This window comes from Neofelis nebulosa, chromosome 10, assembly GCF_028018385.1.
Source record: "Neofelis nebulosa isolate mNeoNeb1 chromosome 10, mNeoNeb1.pri, whole genome shotgun sequence".
Lineage (NCBI taxonomy): Eukaryota > Metazoa > Chordata > Mammalia > Carnivora > Felidae > Neofelis > Neofelis nebulosa.
Window position 1 is genome coordinate 66587908 of NC_080791.1, and position 19908 is coordinate 66607815.

The 19908-nt window shown below is 34.0% G+C and overlaps 1 protein-coding gene across 4 annotated transcripts in view; it reads right to left on the minus strand.

Moving 5' to 3' along the window:
• Positions 1 to 19908, minus strand: part of SBF2 (SET binding factor 2) — a 484561-nt gene that overhangs the window by 202953 nt on the left and 261700 nt on the right. For all 4 annotated transcript variants that reach the window (XM_058688209.1, XM_058688205.1, XM_058688206.1 and 1 more), the window contains exons 7-13: positions 13429 to 13561; positions 12055 to 12163; positions 9813 to 9926; positions 6679 to 6756; positions 5449 to 5562; positions 4861 to 4989; positions 1423 to 1521 (exon numbers count right to left, since the gene is read on the minus strand). In XM_058688209.1, the coding sequence (XP_058544192.1) occupies positions 1423 to 1521; positions 4861 to 4989; positions 5449 to 5562; positions 6679 to 6756; positions 9813 to 9926; positions 12055 to 12163; positions 13429 to 13561 (776 nt within the window). The remainder of the gene's footprint in view (positions 1 to 1422; positions 1522 to 4860; positions 4990 to 5448; positions 5563 to 6678; positions 6757 to 9812; positions 9927 to 12054; positions 12164 to 13428; positions 13562 to 19908) is intronic.

Below are 19908 nucleotides of genomic sequence, written 5' to 3' on the forward strand. Positions count from 1 at the left end.
CAAGTTGGAGATAAGCCAGTCTAATGGAGGGAAAGAAAATAGGCTTAGGGATTGGATAATTGAAAGTTTCTGAATTTAAAATCTGGATTCAATCACTTAATAGCCATATGATCCTGAGCCAATGATCCTCAGTAAAATGGGGATAATGACACCTATCTTAATATTGTTGTTATGAAGATTAGAGATGATGTATGTAAAGTGCTTAATCCCATGTCTGGTACATTGTGTTAAGCATTCAATATTTATTATTATTATTACAGTCAATCAATAGAAATTTCTCATGTGGTTATGCTCTATATTAGTTCTACACAGCCATCATAAATGGTGAACACCAGCACAGAACACACATTTTTCTTCTGACAGAATTCTTTTTTTTTTTTAATTTTAGCATACTAACCAAGAAATAGATTTAGTATACTGGACACAGTTATATGTGGAGTTTAGGGTATTAGTCAAAGGGATAAATTTTAAAATAACTTCAGAAACAAAATTCATAAATAATTGAATAATATGAAACAAAGAAACACAATTTAGCATTCTTGTTTTTATCCAATTGGGTCTCAGATTTCAAATGGGTGTGACAAAGCACTGACTAATGACCCACTGTCCAAAAACACCCATCTATTCAAGTAATTAAGTTAAACAATACTAGGATACCGATCACAAATCCTTCTTCACTGTATTTCCTGAAAAATATTATCTTCCCTCAACTCTCCCCTGGAAGACCATACTTCCCGTTTACTTTCCTTTTCTTAGTAAAAGGATTCAACTCTGCAAGGCTTCACAGGTAGGAAGAATGACTAGCAATCATTAGCCAAAATCCATTTTTCTGCATGCATGTAATGACACTGTCATCTTAGGATCTCTTTTGTTTTGGTATCCAGGCGATTACTTCACACTTTATCACATCCCACTCTTTAGAATTTATTGCATTTCTTCTATACACAGGGAATGTTTCCACCCTTGAGTTTCTGTGCTCACTTGACAATTTGGTTTCTTCCTTTCAGCTTTTCACTCCCTGTCTGCTCAAAACAATACTACTCAATTTTCCTGATCCAGATGACAATCACTGGACCACACTAAGCAGAGCACATTGGTCAATTCTAGTTCTGGTCTCCAGTGAGTTTAATCTTTATGTCTTAAAAATGCACAATATGCTCTTAAGAAGACAGGGACCTAAATGAAAATCCAATGAGGGCACATAACAAATTGGGAAACTGTGACTAAGGTGTTTGCATAATATAGTTGATTAACAGGAAAATCACTTTGAAAAATGAGGTCTGTTTTGATGCACATATCTTATAATCCTAAAGGTTTTAAGTCAGAGCAAAAAGATTATTACTAGAAAGATGTAGTTTCTTTAAACAAAAGAATTACATACTTTTAAAATTAATGACTGTCTAAATAAATATACTTACTTACATTTTTGAACAGTTGCTCGGCAAGTTCTCTGACATGCTTTATTATCTTCACTGGGTTATTTTCTTCAACCTTAATTCGCTCTACTTCAAAAGCTACCAACTTGGAAAAAGAATCAAATGGCAAAACATCAACTCCAAAAATGCTAAATTAGAAAACAGTATGATAATTTCATACAATTTGCAAACCAAAAAGCATCTAAAACATACGCTACTATTAAAACAAAATATTTTACATTTTACAGCATTTCACCTCTATTCTAAAGTTACAGAGTTGATTGAGTCCTTGGATGGTCTGGTGGTCTCTCCCTGATTATTCAGGGCCTTATTTCTTCTTGGGGAAAAAACTGAGAGAGACCCACTCATTCTCCAGGCCTCATTCATAAAATGCTCTCAGAGAATTTCAGACAGTCAGGAAGTCTCCAACATTTCCCTAGCTTACAAAACATGAACCAAATGTTCAAGTCAGGTCACTCAGACTTTAGTTCTAGCTCGGCTGACAGTGATTTGGAACAAGTCACTAAAACTCCCTGAGCTTCAGTCTCTTCATCTCTAAAATCAGATGAAAAAACAAAATGATCTGTGGACTCCTTCTAGTTCTTACAATATATAACTCTAATCCATTTCCCCATGAAACTAATTTACTGGGAGAACTGTGTTTTAAAAAAAATTTTTTTAATGTTTATTTTATTTTTGAGACAGAGGGAGACACAGCATGGATGGGGGAGGGTCAGAGAGAGAGGGAGACACAGAATCTGAAGCAGGCTCCAGGCTCTAAGCTGTCAGCACAGAGCCCAATGCGGGCCTCGAACTCACAGACCATGAGATCATGACCTGAGCCGAAGTCAGAAGCTCAACCGACTGAGCCACCCAGGCGCCCCAAGAGAACTGTGTGAATATATCTACTTGCGAGTGGAGAAAAGAGTACAAAAAGGAAAAAAATGGGAAGAATGATAAATAGATGAATGATTTTTTTAAAAAGGGTATAAGATTTTTCCTTCTAGAAACTAACAGATTCACTGGAACAGACAACATATAAAACTCTGTTCTAGGCCGGGATTCAGAAAGATTGTCAAAGGCAAACATTCCTCTCCTTCTAACAGGCCTATTTGATTGGAGTGTGGGGACCAGACAACACACAATGCAGGCCGTCTCTCAAAGACTCATTAAGTCTTGGGTATGGTAGGCTACCCTGGGTTCAATGAAAACAAGGATCCCTTTCCTAGGAGCAAACGCTATTTTCCTTTAAAAGCACATTCAAGCAAATGAAATGGCCCAAGAAGGGTGGAAGGAGGGGGATGCTTGGGTGGCTCAGTCAGTTGAGTGTCCGACTCTTGATTTCTGCTCTGGTCATGATCCCAGGATTGTGGGCTCAAGTCCCACGTTGGGCTTCATGCTGAGCATGGAGCCTGTTTAGAGTCTCTCTCTCTCATTCTCTCTCTCTCTTTTTCTCTCTCCCCCTGCCTCTTTCCCCTGCTTACACAGCTCTCTCTAAAACAAACAAACAAACAAACAAACAAACAAACAAACAACAACAAAACAGGGGTAAGGAGAAATTACTTAGATCTGGTATCTCATTCCTTCTAGGCCTTTGACTGAAATATACATAAGAACAACTGGCTTTCAAGTAACAACATCAATTAGACACTAAAAATTGTAACTGTAGGCAGAACACAGAACTGGATGACCACTCAGGGGAGATTCAGTAGGAATCAGTCCTTGCCTTACCATTATTTCCAATGTATATAAAGGTGTATAATAAAAAGGTAAGTTGCCATATAAAGTTAGAGACCTAAAATAAAGCTTAATGCAGACTAAGTGGCTCTCAAAGTCACTTATTCTAGGAAAGTTTGGAGGAGGTGGTGAGATAAGAGCAGAGTATGAGAAATGGGAGGTCATGATTAGATTGAAAAGTAGAGGGAGGATACTCTAGGCAAGGGAAGGATTTACAAAAACAGTGAGAGGCGGTGGCAAGCAAGTTTTCTGCAAGTAATCAATCTGACTTACTAGCTGTGATAATGCTGCCAGAAGGAGTTACTAAGAGAATTAGATAGAAAAAAAAAAGGGAATATATAAACTGATGTAACTATTCAAAATGCTTCAGAAATTAATAAAATATGGGGACTAGAAAGGATCTTAGAGAGCATCTAATATAACTCCATAAAACATTATGTATAGATTACTTAATTCAGGATCTAACAGCTGATATACATTAGTATTAGATAGTCAATGATCCATCATATTAAATGTTGGTATTAGGGAATCAGTGATTAGTAACTGATTAGAAAGAATTGCTCACCACAGGGCAATCTCTCCTAAGTCTTCATATGCTTTGTGTTATTAACTGAAGTATTTGGTGAAGGTCTCCATACTCAGAACTATAACATGTGCCTCTTCTTTCACTCTTATCTGTGATTACTTAACTATCTTTACAGAAAATAAAAGATCGCTCTCTGAACTGAGAATCTTTAACAACTTGAGTCCTATCTTCTCTATACACAATAAAATGACCTGTGGCAAAATATAATCACTATTACTATTCTCCACTATCTTGGGTGCCAGGAGTGTTTTCCTTTTATAGACTTCAAGGAACCTCTAGATTTATTGGTTCCAACACAGTGTTCTTTTAGAAAATGAAATGGGAATAATATTCATTGTTCTATCCACCAGAATGAGCTAATATAAATGTAGCTAAATGATAAATGGAAAATGTACTAAAATAAATCAAACTAACACAAAATAGCATCCTTATTTTGAGTCACATTTGTCTTAATTTTCCCTTTATAAGGCCAATTCCTTGAAGACAGAGACAAAATCTGTCTTCCATACATTTAAGATCTCCTACAGGAGACAGACAAATGTTGATTATTGATTAATAAGAATGCCATTAAGCCAAGCTATAGTTCTATGACACTAATAGACTAAATGTAACTGTAGTTTGAAATCACATATCTATATATTAAACTTAGACTTTTATCTCTATGAAACTGATAAAGGAATCACTGTATTATTGCCTTTAAAAATAAGTTTTTGGGGTGCCGGGGTGGCTCAGTCATTTAAGCATCTGACTCTTGACCCAGGCTCAAGCCATCTGCCCTTCCCCCGCTTGTGTTTTTTCTTTCTCTCTCAAAATAAATACACAAACTTATAAAATAAGAGTTCTATTTATATAACCACTGTTACTTTTTCAAAAATACTTTAATGAACTATTTACATTCAGGTGTTCAAGATGTTTATGTGCTTCTGTAACATCCTATATTTTTCTAATTCTCCAGTCCACATTATAAATACCAAGATTTAATAAGCATAATAATAAATAACATTTGGATTATTTGGTATTTAATTTATAATATATTTAGGATTCTGATTAAAACACTTGTCCACTTTTAACTACTGGTCCAATTTTGTCTGTAAATATGCATTCATTTGATAAGAACTATACCTCATCAAAGAGATCACAGGATCTATAGGGTGGACCTCTTTCTGAAACAAAACCTGCAAATGCCATTCCATTGAGCACTTTAGTGAGGAAATCATTCTCAACCAAACCACGCTGCCCCAAGAAAGCTGTCTGTAAAGAAAGAAAAATTGAAATGACTATCTTATCACTTAGTAATAGATGAATTGTCAAAACAAAAATAGAAAGATCAACACCTGAATAAGTATCTTTATGTATAAATGTGTTATAAGATACATTCTCTCAAAAAGGGCTTTTGATACTAGAAATACTACATGTATTGGAAAAAATAAAAATGGGTCTGTCTATAAAGCAGGAGGAGAAACAAAAAATTAACACTCAATTTTAAAAGAAAAACCAATTTAAAATTAACAAACTCTAAAGACAAACATGTCAGTTCCATAGCGTTATTAAAAATTACCATAAAATCACACAAAGCAGAGAGTGAAGAATGACCTTTGTTTAACAAACTAAGGTCAAAATACAAGGCTAGAAAAAGACAACCAAGTTGTTTCATTAAATGAGAGGCTACATTTCAGACAGATACAGCATTTTGGTACTGTATCATCTTACCTTGTGAAAATGTATTACCGGTTCTGCATGAATTCTTATAAGCTGTAGGCATGATCTATATCCTTGGAAAAGTTGTGCAAATAATCTAAGAAAAACTGCACGTACTTCTTTATCCTGAAAATATAAGAAGAAACAAGTTAGGTAACTGAAATTTCTTTAAAAAAATGCAATATGACAAAGACAAAAAGTTGAAAAGAATCTGAGAGGTTATTTAATAAATCTGTCTGTGCTTCCTACACATAAGTCTTATTTGTGGCAGCCCTGAGTGGTGGGCACCTAGCCCATTCCATTGTTGAACAGAGTAGGCTATTAAATAGTTCTTTTTACAAGTGAACCAAACAAAGCTTGCCTCCTAGTGTATCCAATTTTCCTCTTGGAAAAAAGTCACAAAGTCTAACCCTTTCACCATGTTAGAGAAGGACATATTTCCCAAGTCATTTGATTTTTACATCCATCAAAAGAATTACAGTCACAAATATAAAAGAAAATAATCTCAAAAGACTGTATTTTAAAAGCTTATGAAATTCTTCCAAAGTCTATCCAATTTATAAAAATCTATTCCTATATTAATAAGGTATGACTTAAAAATATGTTTTGATAATTCAGGTTTTAATAAAATCATAGTTTTAGAACTATAATGAAATTTACAGATTTGGTCAACCCTTTATTTAATGGATGAGGAAATGCTAAAGAATGCTTAAGTAACTTATCAAAGGTGTCCAGTTCTATAAGGCTTCTTCTTGGCCATAAAGCTCAACTCTAAGAAATGCAATGGGCAAAATTTAAAAGGAGACTGTATTATATACTAACTCTTCCATGGCTTCTAATCGAAACTATGTTCATCCACTCACTCTTCGAACTTGATTCTCTCATTGTCAACAATATGTGTATCCATTTTTTATAAGCTTCCCCCTTTTATCTTTGCCTGACCATTTGGATTTGATACTTGGCATAGTTTTCCAAGTCATAACCTATGTTCTGATTTTTTATCCCACACTTACTCTTGCCTCCTCAGGGCAACAGTCTCAACTCTACTCCTTCCAGGTCAATGTGCCACCCTGTGGCTCCTCAGAGAGCAGGTCACAAGATCAGTCAGTGACAGTTCTAATTCAGTACACTTTTTACAAGGCTGTCCATCTGACTCTCACTATATTCAGCTTCTTTAACAGCCATACAAATAAAAGTACAGCTCTGTTTAAAAGGATCAAATTTAAATATTAAATTTCTTACCAGCATTTTTGAATGGGATAAAGCTGTTCGTGGAGGGGGAAAAGCATGATCTGCTACTTCCAAATCTGGGTGTAGAATCTAAAGCAAAGAAATTTGATTATATACAAAATCTTAATACCAGTAAAAGTTATTAATTAACCTACTTGGAGCATTAAGATGAAAAAGCATCAGTACATGAATTACAATATATTTCCCTCTATGAAACACAATGCAATTAGCTGAGGCAGCTCTGCATGTACTATTGTGGAAAGATCTCTAAGATAAAATATTTGATGAAGAAACATATTCTAAAAACACACACACAAGTAGGGTCTCATTTATTTGAAAAGAAAACAAACCTTAAACTGTATACACACACACACTGATTAAATATACAAAATGAAAATGTAAAGTTCTGAAAGAATATATACTAAACTATAAAATATTAGTTACCTCTGGGAAGGGAACAGACTAGGGCAGAGTGATTTGTCTATATAGTTGAAAATGTTAAGCAAGCATCTGTTTTTAGGTTTATTAATGTACTTTAATTAATTAACTGAAATACTGAGGGGAAAGTGAATAGCTGATGAACCTCACAGCTGAGAGGGGGTAAAAATATAATGCAATGTGCAAGTACTACAAATATATGTAGAAAAATATACGAAACATAAAGTACAATTAATTCAACCTAGAGAAAGCTAAAAAAAGGGTAATATTTGAGTTAGGCTTCAAAGAAAAACAGGTTGGGGGAGCAGGTAGGTAAGAAAGATCTATGAAGGACTTAACACAGAGAAAAAGATGAAATTGCATTAGTAGGCAGCAAATTTTTGTCTTTACAGAATCATTTCCAAATACTCAGGTTTTGGTAGTATACTTATAATTGATGGCAAGACCCATAAAAATACTTAAAAATGACGCTGAAATATTGACAATATTTATAACCAATAACCCAATCATTACTGCAGGATAATAATACAGTATAATTCATGTCTAGAAAATCATCCATGGGGGCACCTGGGTGGCTCAGTCGGTTAAGCGTCTGACTTCGGCTCAGGTCATGATCTCACGGTCCGTGAGTTCGAGCCCCGCGTCGGGCTCTGTGCTGACAGCTCAGAGCCTGGACCCCATTTCAGATTCTGTGTCTCCCTCTCTCTCTGCCCCTCCCCTGTTCATACTCTGTCTCTCTCTGTCTCAAAAATAAATAAACGTTAAATTTAAAAAAAAAAAAAAAAAAAAAAGAAAATCATCCATGGTCATTACTCAGTTCAACTGTGTTGCCCTTTGATCACAGTTATTTACTAACCAAATGAAGCTCATATTCTTGTGTGTCAAAGCTCCCACTCAGTTAATCAAATGTGATTTTTTTGGTTCTAGCTTGACAGTACACTGTGTTCTCATGTCTTATTTATGGTACTACAGTGTACCACCCAATCCACCACTGTGCTTGACAACCACAAAAACAGGTATACACAGTTTTACCAAAAACAAGTTTGGTAATCACTGATCAAATTTGGTGGCACAGGTGTTGCAGGTTAAGGTATATCAGTGTGCAGCAGAATTTCTATCAGGAGCCATTGACTTAAGAACTAAAATGTTAATATTTGTTCATTTTGGTACTTCATCCCTGAAAAACTATTATTATTATTAAGTAATCATATATAAGATTTAGAAACTTAATTATGATTTCTAGAAACATTAAACTTCTTTTCAATCACTCAAATACTACCTTCTCATCATCTGCTCTATCCATATACCACCAATGTACTTAGTACTTTTCTTTCAATTGTCTTTAAATCAACTCACCTATTGAAATCTAGTATTTTATTGGATGATATCATCTATGAAAACATAGGTTTTATATGCTATTTTTAATACACATTATCATAAATACATAACTATTAAAATAACAAAGGTTGCCACATATGATCCCAAATCATATCCATCCTTGACTTTGGTAAACAGTCATTTAGGCATCCTGTGCATACAACATTCTCCTGCAGAGACAGACCAGGAAACAGGCCTAGAGATGGAACGTGATTTGCTCAATAGTATCAAGTGGTAAGATGCAGACTGGACTCTAAGTCTCCGGAGTCCTGCATGAGTACTCTTATTACTCTATCACATCTTGTATTCTAGATTACACTAGGAAATGTCAGTCTTCTCTAAATGTTCACATCTCACACATACCACTTAACAATATAAGGAGTAATACAAATTTGAAAATATTCTAAGAATAAAATACTTCCTGGTAATCCTAGACTTCTGAGTTCCTATTTAAGGGAAATTTTATTTTAAACAGCTCAGATTGGAATATTATTCAAGAATATGAAGGCCTTAGTTCTAGTAATGGCTTGAAAGTAATGAAGAATTTCTAAGTTACAATTTTCTGATGATGAATAAATTGGCACCTAAAATTTTGTTGGTAAAATAAAATGCCATGCTTTTAAAAATCAACTAAGGGGTGCCTGGCTAGTTTAGTCCATAGAGCACATGACTCTTGAGCTCAGGATCATTGGTTCAGGCCCCCTGTGCAGCATGGAGTTTACTTTAAAAAAGTTGAAAACAAAATCAACTAAAGTAAAATAATTACAAAAACATAAATGTGTCGGTGAGAAACACCAAAGCTACAAGACTTATTAAAACTTGATTCCAAAGAATGCTGGATATTTAATCTATCAATAAGTTACATTTTTCTGTAGTAACTTGAAAATATTGGCAGGACAATATCACATTGTTTTGCAAGTAGCACATCTACCAAAGGAATGGGATGTCAATAAGGAGGCTGAAGGAAAAAGAAGAAGTGCTATCTTCCAATTAGGGGCATCAGGGAAATCAGGGATTCTGAGGCAGAGTCTGGTCTTATTTTCACAGGTGTGTTGGTGTGTTTCCAATACCTAACACAGTATTCAGTATATACTAACTACTAAATAAATATGCCGAGTGAAACAGTGAATGTAAAACAAATAGTCAGGATTTAAAGTATATTCTTCAGAAAATATCCAGTAAAGAATTCTATTCTAAATATTCTGAGGATATATTCATGTTTTAAGAACACACAACTCTTTTTAAAGTAATTACACTGCTAATGATATCTAATTCCAATGATCTGAGTTTACATTTACATCAAAAGAAAATTACTGTTAAAAATGTCATACCAAAGAAAGAGCTGCTTGAGTCTGATGTAGAAGTGGTTCCGGGAGGGAAGAGAGATGAATACATTCAGGAATTTTAATAGTGCCTCCATCCAAATCTGCTATGATTACATCTAGCTAAAGGAGATAAAAGTTAATAATTAATAAAATGTATTTGTTGTTAAGGAAATTAATTTGGCCTTCATTAACTCAAAATAAGAAGAACCAGGTGTAGAAGAGACTCTTCGTTGTCCATAGGAACAGAATGTTGGGTTCATGACTTCCCAGCTACCATGTATTTCTTAGGTTCCTTTGAAATTAGGTGTGGCATGTGACTAAGTTTCTGATGATGGAATGTGAGAAGTGACGTGTACACTTCAGGCATTCAAAAGAGGGGGTGTAAGGCTCTCCTATGCTCTTCTTTTCCTTCCTATGGCTGAAACTATGAACTGGTTAACAACCCAACCTTGAATATTCAGATTATGACAATGCTGAGGGGATTTCTGGTGTACAAACAAGAGGGAAAGAAGCTTAGAATGTGAATGAGTTCATGGAATAAGCTGGTCTGGCATAATGGAATACCACTAGGGACTGCTGCATAAGTGTTAAGTAAAATTCCATTTTGTTTTAACCACTGTATTTTGGATGCTTTGGTATAGTAGTTTAGCCATATCCTAAATAATACAGTACTCATTACAAGAGTTAACAAACAAAACAATTGGTATACACCAAAATGGTACCATTTGGGTGCTTCAGAAAGAAACTGATTTTTACATTTACAACAGTCTATTTTAAAATAACTTACATAAAAATGTAATAGAGAAACCAGCCAATACTGTTGAAGTTCTTATGCTGACAAGAGGCTTAAAATTCATCTTAATTTATACATTAAAAGTTAATAAATTTATTTTTGGAAATACTTGGCTTGTCCTACCTCTAGAAACTGTTTATATTTAGTGGGAAAAAATGACCTTCAACCAGATCAGTATGCTTCTAGTTAGTACTAAGTAGGTTTTACTGATTATGTTTATTGATTTACACATATTTTCATATGCTGATATCACAGCAAAATAGGAACTAGATACCAACATATAAAGAAAGGAAAAGTAATTAATATATGAATGAGGATCCCGTTTATAATTACAGTGTTGAATAGTACTTTGTCAGTTTTAATGACACTTATACTTTGACTACAATTGTAACTATATGTAAGTACCAACAGAGTTTGCATCTTTGTTGGCATTTAAAACTAAAACAAAAGTAGGATTACAAAATCTTAAGAAGCTGTGGATCATAGATATCATATAGCCCAACCTTTCAGTAAAGACATTTTTCTTAAACTCCCTGAAGTGTCATGGAATTTGTTCTTTGCACTCCACTTACTGTGCTTGAGCATACATTCCTCACGTAAGGCACCCCATTTTTCATCATTGGTCAGCTCTCATAGTTGAAAACTTTTATACTAAGGAGAAATTTCTTTTTATATCCACTATACCCATTGATTCTACTTCAGCCTTTTAGAGCTACAAAAAGTGAACCTTCCTACAACAGCCATTTAAATATTTATATTTAGCTATCAAACAGGACCAGGATATTACCTGAGAAAATTTAAGGGTCTCATAGGATATGGTTTCTATACTCTGACAATCCTGGATGTTCCTCTCCGAAGCACATTATTTTCTTATAATCCCTCTTAAATAAGTTCAGTACAGAGAAGTAAACACAATATTCCAGCACTGGCTTCAATATACAGTATTCCTTTTCTTCTTTGCTATTTCTTTTCATATGGCATTAAGAATAGAATAATTTGGTGGAGCTCATACACAACTTGTATTCCACTAAAAGCCTTCACTCTTTTGCAAATACTTTTTGCTTTTTAGCTACTAGCCATTCAGCATTAACCCAGACCTCATTTCAAAATATGAATATATTAAAGCACTCATGACAAAGTATAAGTAAAATACTAATTAATGGATTATTTTATCTCCCTTTCTCATATATAGGATGAAGAATACAGAAGATAAAATTAGTATGCCAAAAATGGGGCATTTTAAATATGAATAAATTCATTTTGTAGATCTTCCATACTTGCTATGAAAAAAAATTAATATTTATATTTTTCAGTGATGCTTTTTCTTCCAGCCAATCTTTTCTATTGGGAATGTAAGAGATCTGAAAATAGTAATCAGGTGAAATGTTATAGGATTCAAATAAATATGATAAGCTTTTAGTCTCATTAACTGGCAATTTAAAGATGAATACTTACAAGTTCATGGATATCAGTTTTAAAGATAGAATGTACTCCAATAATGAAAGGTGTTGGGGAACTTAGAACTTCTAGTAGCTGAGCCGGGAGAATGGGAATATAAGGATAACTGGAAATAATAAAAGAATATGTGAGATATATTTGTTTTTCTGTAATATGAACGTATTTTCTTTTATCTTTATGCAGTATGAGTTTTAGATTACCTACATTATCATTAATATTCTCATGGTTATTAACATTAAATTTTTAAAAAGAAAGATTTAAAAAAATTTTCATGTAAAAGAGATGATCAGGTATAACAAGATATAAAGTAAACAGAACCCAGGACAGCTTCCTTATCCCTTATCCCTCTGAGGTAAGCAGTCTTTTTAGGTTTATTCATCTTGCTTGAAAACATTTTTCCTTACATAAAAATCTGACATCAGGAGGTAACAGTGACTCCCTTATGGGCTCTCCCCCTCAATAATGATGATGATTTGTCTAAACAAAACAATCATTCAAATTCCATTTTTTGTACTTGATGTTTGAATTCAATCAGAATGGCAAAGTGCAAAAATTAAGGCATAGAATGCTCTCTTATCTAGAGGTTAAGAAAGGCACATAGTAAAAAAAAAAAGAAAGAAAGAAATATTTTTTAAATAAAATATGGAGGCAGTCTAAATTTTTTTCTAGTTTGTATGACTTAAGATCCTAAGTGTTATGAGTATCAAATTGATAAACAGTATATTAGAATAAAATATTTTATTCATAACACTATCAGGCATCACTGTTTAGATTGTTTTGGTTTTTACTTTTTACTATGGAAAGTTTTAACATGTCCCCCAGAAAATAAAGACGAAAAAAGGACAATGAAACCCCATGTATCCAATCCAGATTTGACAATTACCAATGCATGGTTACATGTATGTTTCTACCCATTTTCATTCTCTCCCCTACTGTATTATTTGAAGCAACTCCCAGATATCATATCATTTATACATAAATACTTTAGTAGATATCTAAAAAAAGGTAAGGTATCTTTTTAAATATACATAATACCATTATAACTCCTAAAAATTAATAAGTCTTTAATATCAAATAACCAGAACTAACTTAAGACTTTTATCACCAATTGTATTTAGAGAGAATTAAATGTTGCTGACAATACTATGCAAGTTATTTTTCCCACTAAATTAATCAACACTCAGTAATGAACAACTTGGAAATTTTCCAAATTCTAGGTTAGATTTCCATCAGAATCATGTATACAGTGTAACTTTGTAAAATATGCCCTTGTGGTTCAAAACTATTGATTGTGCTATGACATTTCAACTAATCATCAATAAGTAATGCAGAATTCAGGAATAAATTAAAGTACCAAGTAGAAAACCTCACCTATATTTAAGAGGAAACATTAAAGATTCCAGGGCTCTGCAAGCATCACTAAGTCTCTGGAAACTTGCAGAATGGAAGAGAACCTTATTTTCTGTGAGAACTGCACAGAAGAGGCTGAGGACATTTTGAATTCCTGAAAACACAAGAGCAAATGCTTACCAAATGCATTTAATTTTATATGTGATGCCAACAAACAGACTAAGAATGACATGGAATGAAAAAGCCAATATTTTTTAAAGCTGTAAAGAAAACTATTTGGTTAAACTATAAACTCCATACAATCTATGGGTATTTGTTTTCCCAAACTTTCATTTTGTCTTTATTCTTCAAATCAGTGTAACACTCAGTGAACATATCAGTTGTTTGGAAATACACTATTACCTTCTTTTCAACTTCATCTCCAAGGACTGTACTTAAATCCCTGTTTTAGATTCTGGCACTGTTAAATAACTTTTTTCCCCTTTAAAGTCAATTTGTCTGATGTTAATATAACCACACCAGCTTTGTTGTTGAAATTTTCCTGGTATGTCTTTTTCCATCTTTTCATTTCAACCTTTCTCTACTTCTTGTAAATATAGTTGGCATTAAAAAAAAATCCATTCTGACAACTTTTGTCTTTTAAAGAGATCATTTAATTGACTTATATTTATTGCAATTATTTCTATATATACATATAATATCTTATTCAATACTTTTTATTTGTTCTACCTTTTTTACCATTTCTAAATGATTAATAGAAATGGACCTTCTTTTATCCCCTTATAAGTCCCCAGAATTTATAAGCCCTATTTTTTCTAGTGACAATGCTAGAAAATACAGCCTCAAACATACCAAATTGAAGTTAAAAAGCTACATCATTTCTTATTTTCTTTTTTATTAACAAATCATCCTTAAATTATCAGTTGAACCTTAATTACATGGACCCACTAAATCAAGAGTTGCCATTAGTTTTCTAAGGTAAAATACTTCCTCTATCTCCTTTTACTACAGCTTGTCCCTTCACATGAGGCATGCATATATCTTCTTAGCCCATTATTAACTGCCCATTATCCTCTTTTATCACTCCCAGCTTATCCCATATGATACACCTGAACTTATAGTTCCATTTTTAATTATATCTCATTTTGACTAATGTAAAAGTTTCATAACTAGTTTCTCTAATCCAGTCCTTATTCATTTCAGATCTATTCTCCAGCATGATGGACATAAAATACAAATCTGATTATGTCACTTTCATGCCTCAATCTCTTTGGTATCTTCCCATCCTTTTGGGTAGTGATTTTCAAGTATACTCTGTTACACAGAAGCAATTTATTAAGAGAAGCTTTGCTTCAGTTTTATATATTAATCTCTGTGAACCTCAGTTGGTAAAATGAGGATAATTTCAAAACCTATCTTATAGGGTTGCTATGAAGAAGAAATGAGATAATACATAGAGTTCTCAGCATGGCACCATGGTAAATAATATATATAGATATATTAGCTGAAATTATGATTATTGTTGCAATTATTATTGTAATTATTATAGTTGTTACCATTAATTTCCTTTCAAGTTAGGATTCCGATGCTAAAACTGTTTGAAGACACCTGACGTACCAGACTAGGTCTGAGCTCCATGCCAAATTGTCTTTATGGTCTTACTTCCAGATTTCCAACCCAGCTGCTGCCTCCCACCCTCGTGTGATCAATAAACTAACCTAGCTCTCAGAACACTTCTTTCAGTTTGATATCTCTGCTTCTTATATTCATGTTCTTTTTTTTATGTTTATTTATTCTTGAGAGAAAGAGAGAGAGAGAGAGTACACAGGGGAGGGGCATAGAGAAAGGGAGATAGAGGATCTGAAGCAGGCTCTGTGAGGGCTCAAGCTCACAAACCATGAGATCATAACCTGAGCTGACGTTGGACGCTTAACCCACTGAGCCACCCAGGCGCCCCTGTTCACGCTCTTTTTGCTCCTTCATTAAAATGCGAGTCCCTCAAAGATAATACTGGGCCTTATACATTGCTATACCCCTCCTGCCAAGAACTGACTATATAGCAGGCACTCAAAAATGTTTCACTGAACTGACAAGCTCTCTGAATGGTGACAGGAGTCACTATAAAAAGATGTTCAAACTTTCATTAGAAGATATCAGAGAATATCTTTATAAATTCAGATAGGGAAAGTGTAAAATACACGTCATAAATTAAAAGATTGATAAATTCAATAATTTTAAATTGAAAATTTCTGTCAAAAAATAATAAAAAATGAGGACAAGTCTCAGACGGAGAAAAATTACATAGGAAGTATATAAATGTGAAAAAATGTTGCCAAAAAATATGTTGCCCTTGCTGGAGGAAACAAATCCAAAAATACAGCTAAGACCAATTTCAAAGAACTTACTGCCTAATTTTTCTTCTAGGAATTTTATGGTTTCTAGTTTTACGTTTAAGTCTTTAAACTATTTGAGCTTTATCTTTGTATGTGGTATAAGAAAGTGGTTCAGTTTCATTTTTTTGGCATGCAGTTGTCCAGTTTTACCAATATAATTTATTGAAAAGACTGTCTTTTCCCCATTGTATATTCTTGCCTCCTTTTTTGTAGATTAACTGACCATATAAGCATGGGTTTATTTCTGGACTCGAGTCTATTACATTGACCTACATGTTTCTGTGTCAATACCATACTATTTTGATTGCTATAGCTTTGTAGTATAGTTTGAAATCAGAAAGTGTGATACCTCCAGTTTTGTTCTTTCTCAATACTGCTTTGCCCCCAATAATGTTCTTTAGAACTGTTTTCTCTACACTCATAATTTGATCTGGAATCAGATATTCCAATTAGTTGTTGCGTTTCTTTAGTCTCATTCAATATGGAACATTATCACAATATTAACAAGTATATATATTTTTTTTTTACTGAGGTAGAATTCACACTATAAAATAACCATTTTAAAGAGAACAATTTATTGATTTGCTTATGTTGAAACATTACTGCATTCCAGGAATAAGTCCCCTTTGACCACAGTATATGATCCTCTTAACATGTTGTTAAATTTGATTTACTAATATTTGTTGAGCATTTTTGCCTCTATATTCATTGAGATTTGGCTTGTAGTTTCCTTCCTTCCTTCATTTCTCTTTTTCTCTTTACTTCCTTCCCTCTGTCATTCTTTGCTTCCTTCTTTCCTTCCTTCTTTCTCTTTTCCTTTCTCTCCTCCTCTCCCTTTTTCTTTCTTCCTCTTTCTTTCTTTTTCTTTCTTTCTTTCTTTCTTTCTTTCTTTCTTTCTTTCTTTCTTTCTTTCTTTCTTTCTTTCTTTCTTTCTTTCTTTCTTTCTTTTTTTCTCTTTCCTTCTCTCTTTCCTTTTCTTCCCCTCCCTCCCTTCCTTCCTTCCTTCCTTCCTTCCTTCCTTCCTTCCTTCCTTCCTTCCATGTCTACATCTGGCTTTGATATCAGGGTGATTGTGGCCTCATAAAATGGGCTTGAAATGTTTCCTCTGCTTCTACTTTTTTTGGAAGAATTTGAAATGAATAGGTATTTATTTTTCTTTAAATGTTTGGTAGAATTCAGTAGTGAAGCCAGGTGGTCCTGAAGTTTTCTTTCTGGGATGTTTTTGATTACAGCTTCACTCTTCTTACTAGTAATTATTTGTTCAGATTTTCTATTTCTTTATGATTCAGTCTTGGTAGGTTGTATGTTTCTAGGAATTTATGTGTTCTTCCAGGTTATCTAACTGTTGGCATGTAATTATTCATAGTACTCTCTTATGGTCCTTAGCATTTCTGTGGTATTAACTGTAATGTCTTTTCTTTCATACCTGATTTTATTTGCAGCTTCTCTCTTTTTTTATTAGTCTTGTTAAACATTTGTCATTTTGTTTTTCTTTTCAAAAAAAATCAAACAAACCAGATCTTAGTATCATTTGCCTTTTTTATTGCCTTTTTAACTCTATTTCATTTAATTCTGCTCTGATCTTTGTTATTTCTTTCTAACTTTAGGCTTAGTTTGTTCTTTTTCTAGTTCTTTGGAATGTAAAGTTAGCCTGCATATATTTGAGATATTTCCTTTTTCTTAATGTAGGTATTTATTGCTATAAACTTACATCTTAGATATGTTTTTGCTGCATCCCATAAATTTTAGTATGTTGTATTTCCACTTTCATTTGTCTTATGATGTTTTTGATTTCCTTTTTGACTTCTTCATTGACCCATTGGTTGTTAAGGAGCACATTGTTTAATCTCCATATATCTTTGAATTTTCAAATTTTCTTATTAATTTCTAAGTTTTATACCATTATGGTTGGTTGGAAAGTATGCTTTACATGATTTTGATCTTCTTAAATTTATTAAGACTTGTTTTGTGACCAAACACATGATCTATCCTGGAGAATGATCCATGTGCAATTGAGAAGAATGTGTGCTCTGTTGTTGGATGAAAGGTTCTGTATACACCTATGAGGTCCATCTGGTCTAACGTGTCATCTCGGTCTTATTTTTCTTAATTGATTTTGTTTGCTTATAAACCCATTGTTGAATGTGGAGTACTGAAGTCCTTTACTATTATTGTTTTGTTGTCTATTTTTCCCTTCAAATCTGCTAACATTTGCTTTATATATTCAGATACTCCAATGTTGCATACATAAACATAATTGTTATATCCACTTGATGAGTTGACCACTTTGTCATTATACAATGACCTCTTTATCTCTTATTACAGTTTTTGGCTTAAAGTCTATTATGTCTAATATATCAGTATAGCTACCCATGCTTTACTTTTATTTCTATTTGCATGGAATATATTTTTAGATACTTTCATCTTCAGTCAATGCTGAAGTGAGTCTTTTTGTTTTGGGCTCTGGTAAAGACAGCAGCGGGCACCTGAAAATGTGCTAATTAGAAGCTGAAACTTCAGACAGGTACCGGTAAAGTAGCTGGGAGAAACAGTGGGAGATGGGCATTTTTGCCAGCTCCCTCTGCAATGAGTTCTGGAGGGATAGTCGCTGTGAGTGCCCAGAACTCCATTAAAAACTGCCTGTGTGTTTACTATAGTCCTGTGAGACTCATGAACAAAAGCTCTGCTGACTTACAGAGTTAGGAATTTGGAAGACCCATCCCTTGGGCAGGAGCCTTAAAAGTTGGGGTACGAGATGTGTGATCCAAACTCCTCACTCTTCAAGTTGTAGTTGGGAGTTGAGATTTCTCTCTCTGATACATAGCATTCTGCAAGGAGTGCTGTTTATGGCAAAAATGTATCTTAATCTTTCCCACCCATTTCAATGTGTGTATTTGTCAAGGGCCCAATGTATAGGAGTTACTCAACCGGTTTCTGGATTTCTCTCAGAGAGAATTGCTCTGTGTGTAGCTGTGCATTTGATGTATCTGTGAAAGGAATGAATTTAGAAGCCTCCTCTGTTGCCTTCTTGGTCCAGAGTCTCCAGGTAGGCCTTCTATGACTTATTTTCAGGATTTCTCTGTTAAATTTCTGGCAGGTGTGCCACTAGTCCCAAATAGGATTGTAACTTAGACAAGCAGAATTAGAGGGGTTTTTTTTGCCTTTCATTTCCTACTGGGTTCAATACTACTGTTACTGACAATGATGTGGATTTAAGCTTTCTGTCCTATTTGGCAGCAAAGCTCCTGGTTATATGGCCAGCTCTGCCCTGGAAGAAACTATCATTCTTACTGACAGAGCTGAAATGTGAGGGAGATGGTAGCAACTTCAGCTAAGAATGCTGCAGATTTTTACTGTTCTTACCCAAAATACAAGCATGAATAACTGCTTCTAAATTTGTTTGCTTCTAGTCAAGTTTTAGAGCTCTGAAATAGTTGTATTCAATAATTATTGTCTAGTTTCATACTGGTTCTTTGGGGAAGAGATTTGCTCATCTCTTTATACTGCTATAAGCAGACATGTGGTCCTTGGTGATGTCAGTTTTGCTTACCTAAATTTTTACTTAATGGTGTCCAATTTTTCTAATGGATATTTCACATTTTTCCTTGCAACTAACAAGCAATCTGTGGTCTGACACTTTAGGCCATGCAAGTATCTTGCTCCTCACCAAAATTTCTGCCTGGATTTATTTTTTATTATTTTTTAAAATGTTTATTTAGTTTTTAGATTGAGAGACACAGCAGGGGAGGGGCAGAAAGGGAGGGAGACAGAGGATCTGAAGTGGGCTCTGTGCTGACAGCAGAGAAGCCAATGCAGGGCTGAAACTCATGAACTGGGAGATCACGACCTGAGCCGAAATGGGACACTTATCCAACTGAGCCACCCAGATGCCCCAAATTTCTGCCTAGATTTCACATCTACTGATAATTACTGCAAAAATCAGACTTTGCTATGATGATTATAAAATGATTTTCCAAATCCAGCACTTCTTCCACATCCACCAGTTAGCACTCAACATTCTGCAATTAGTAGACTCCTCATTTATCCCTCCCTAACATGCTTATTTGTGTACCCCCTATCAGTATGAACTCATGAATTCCTATTTTTA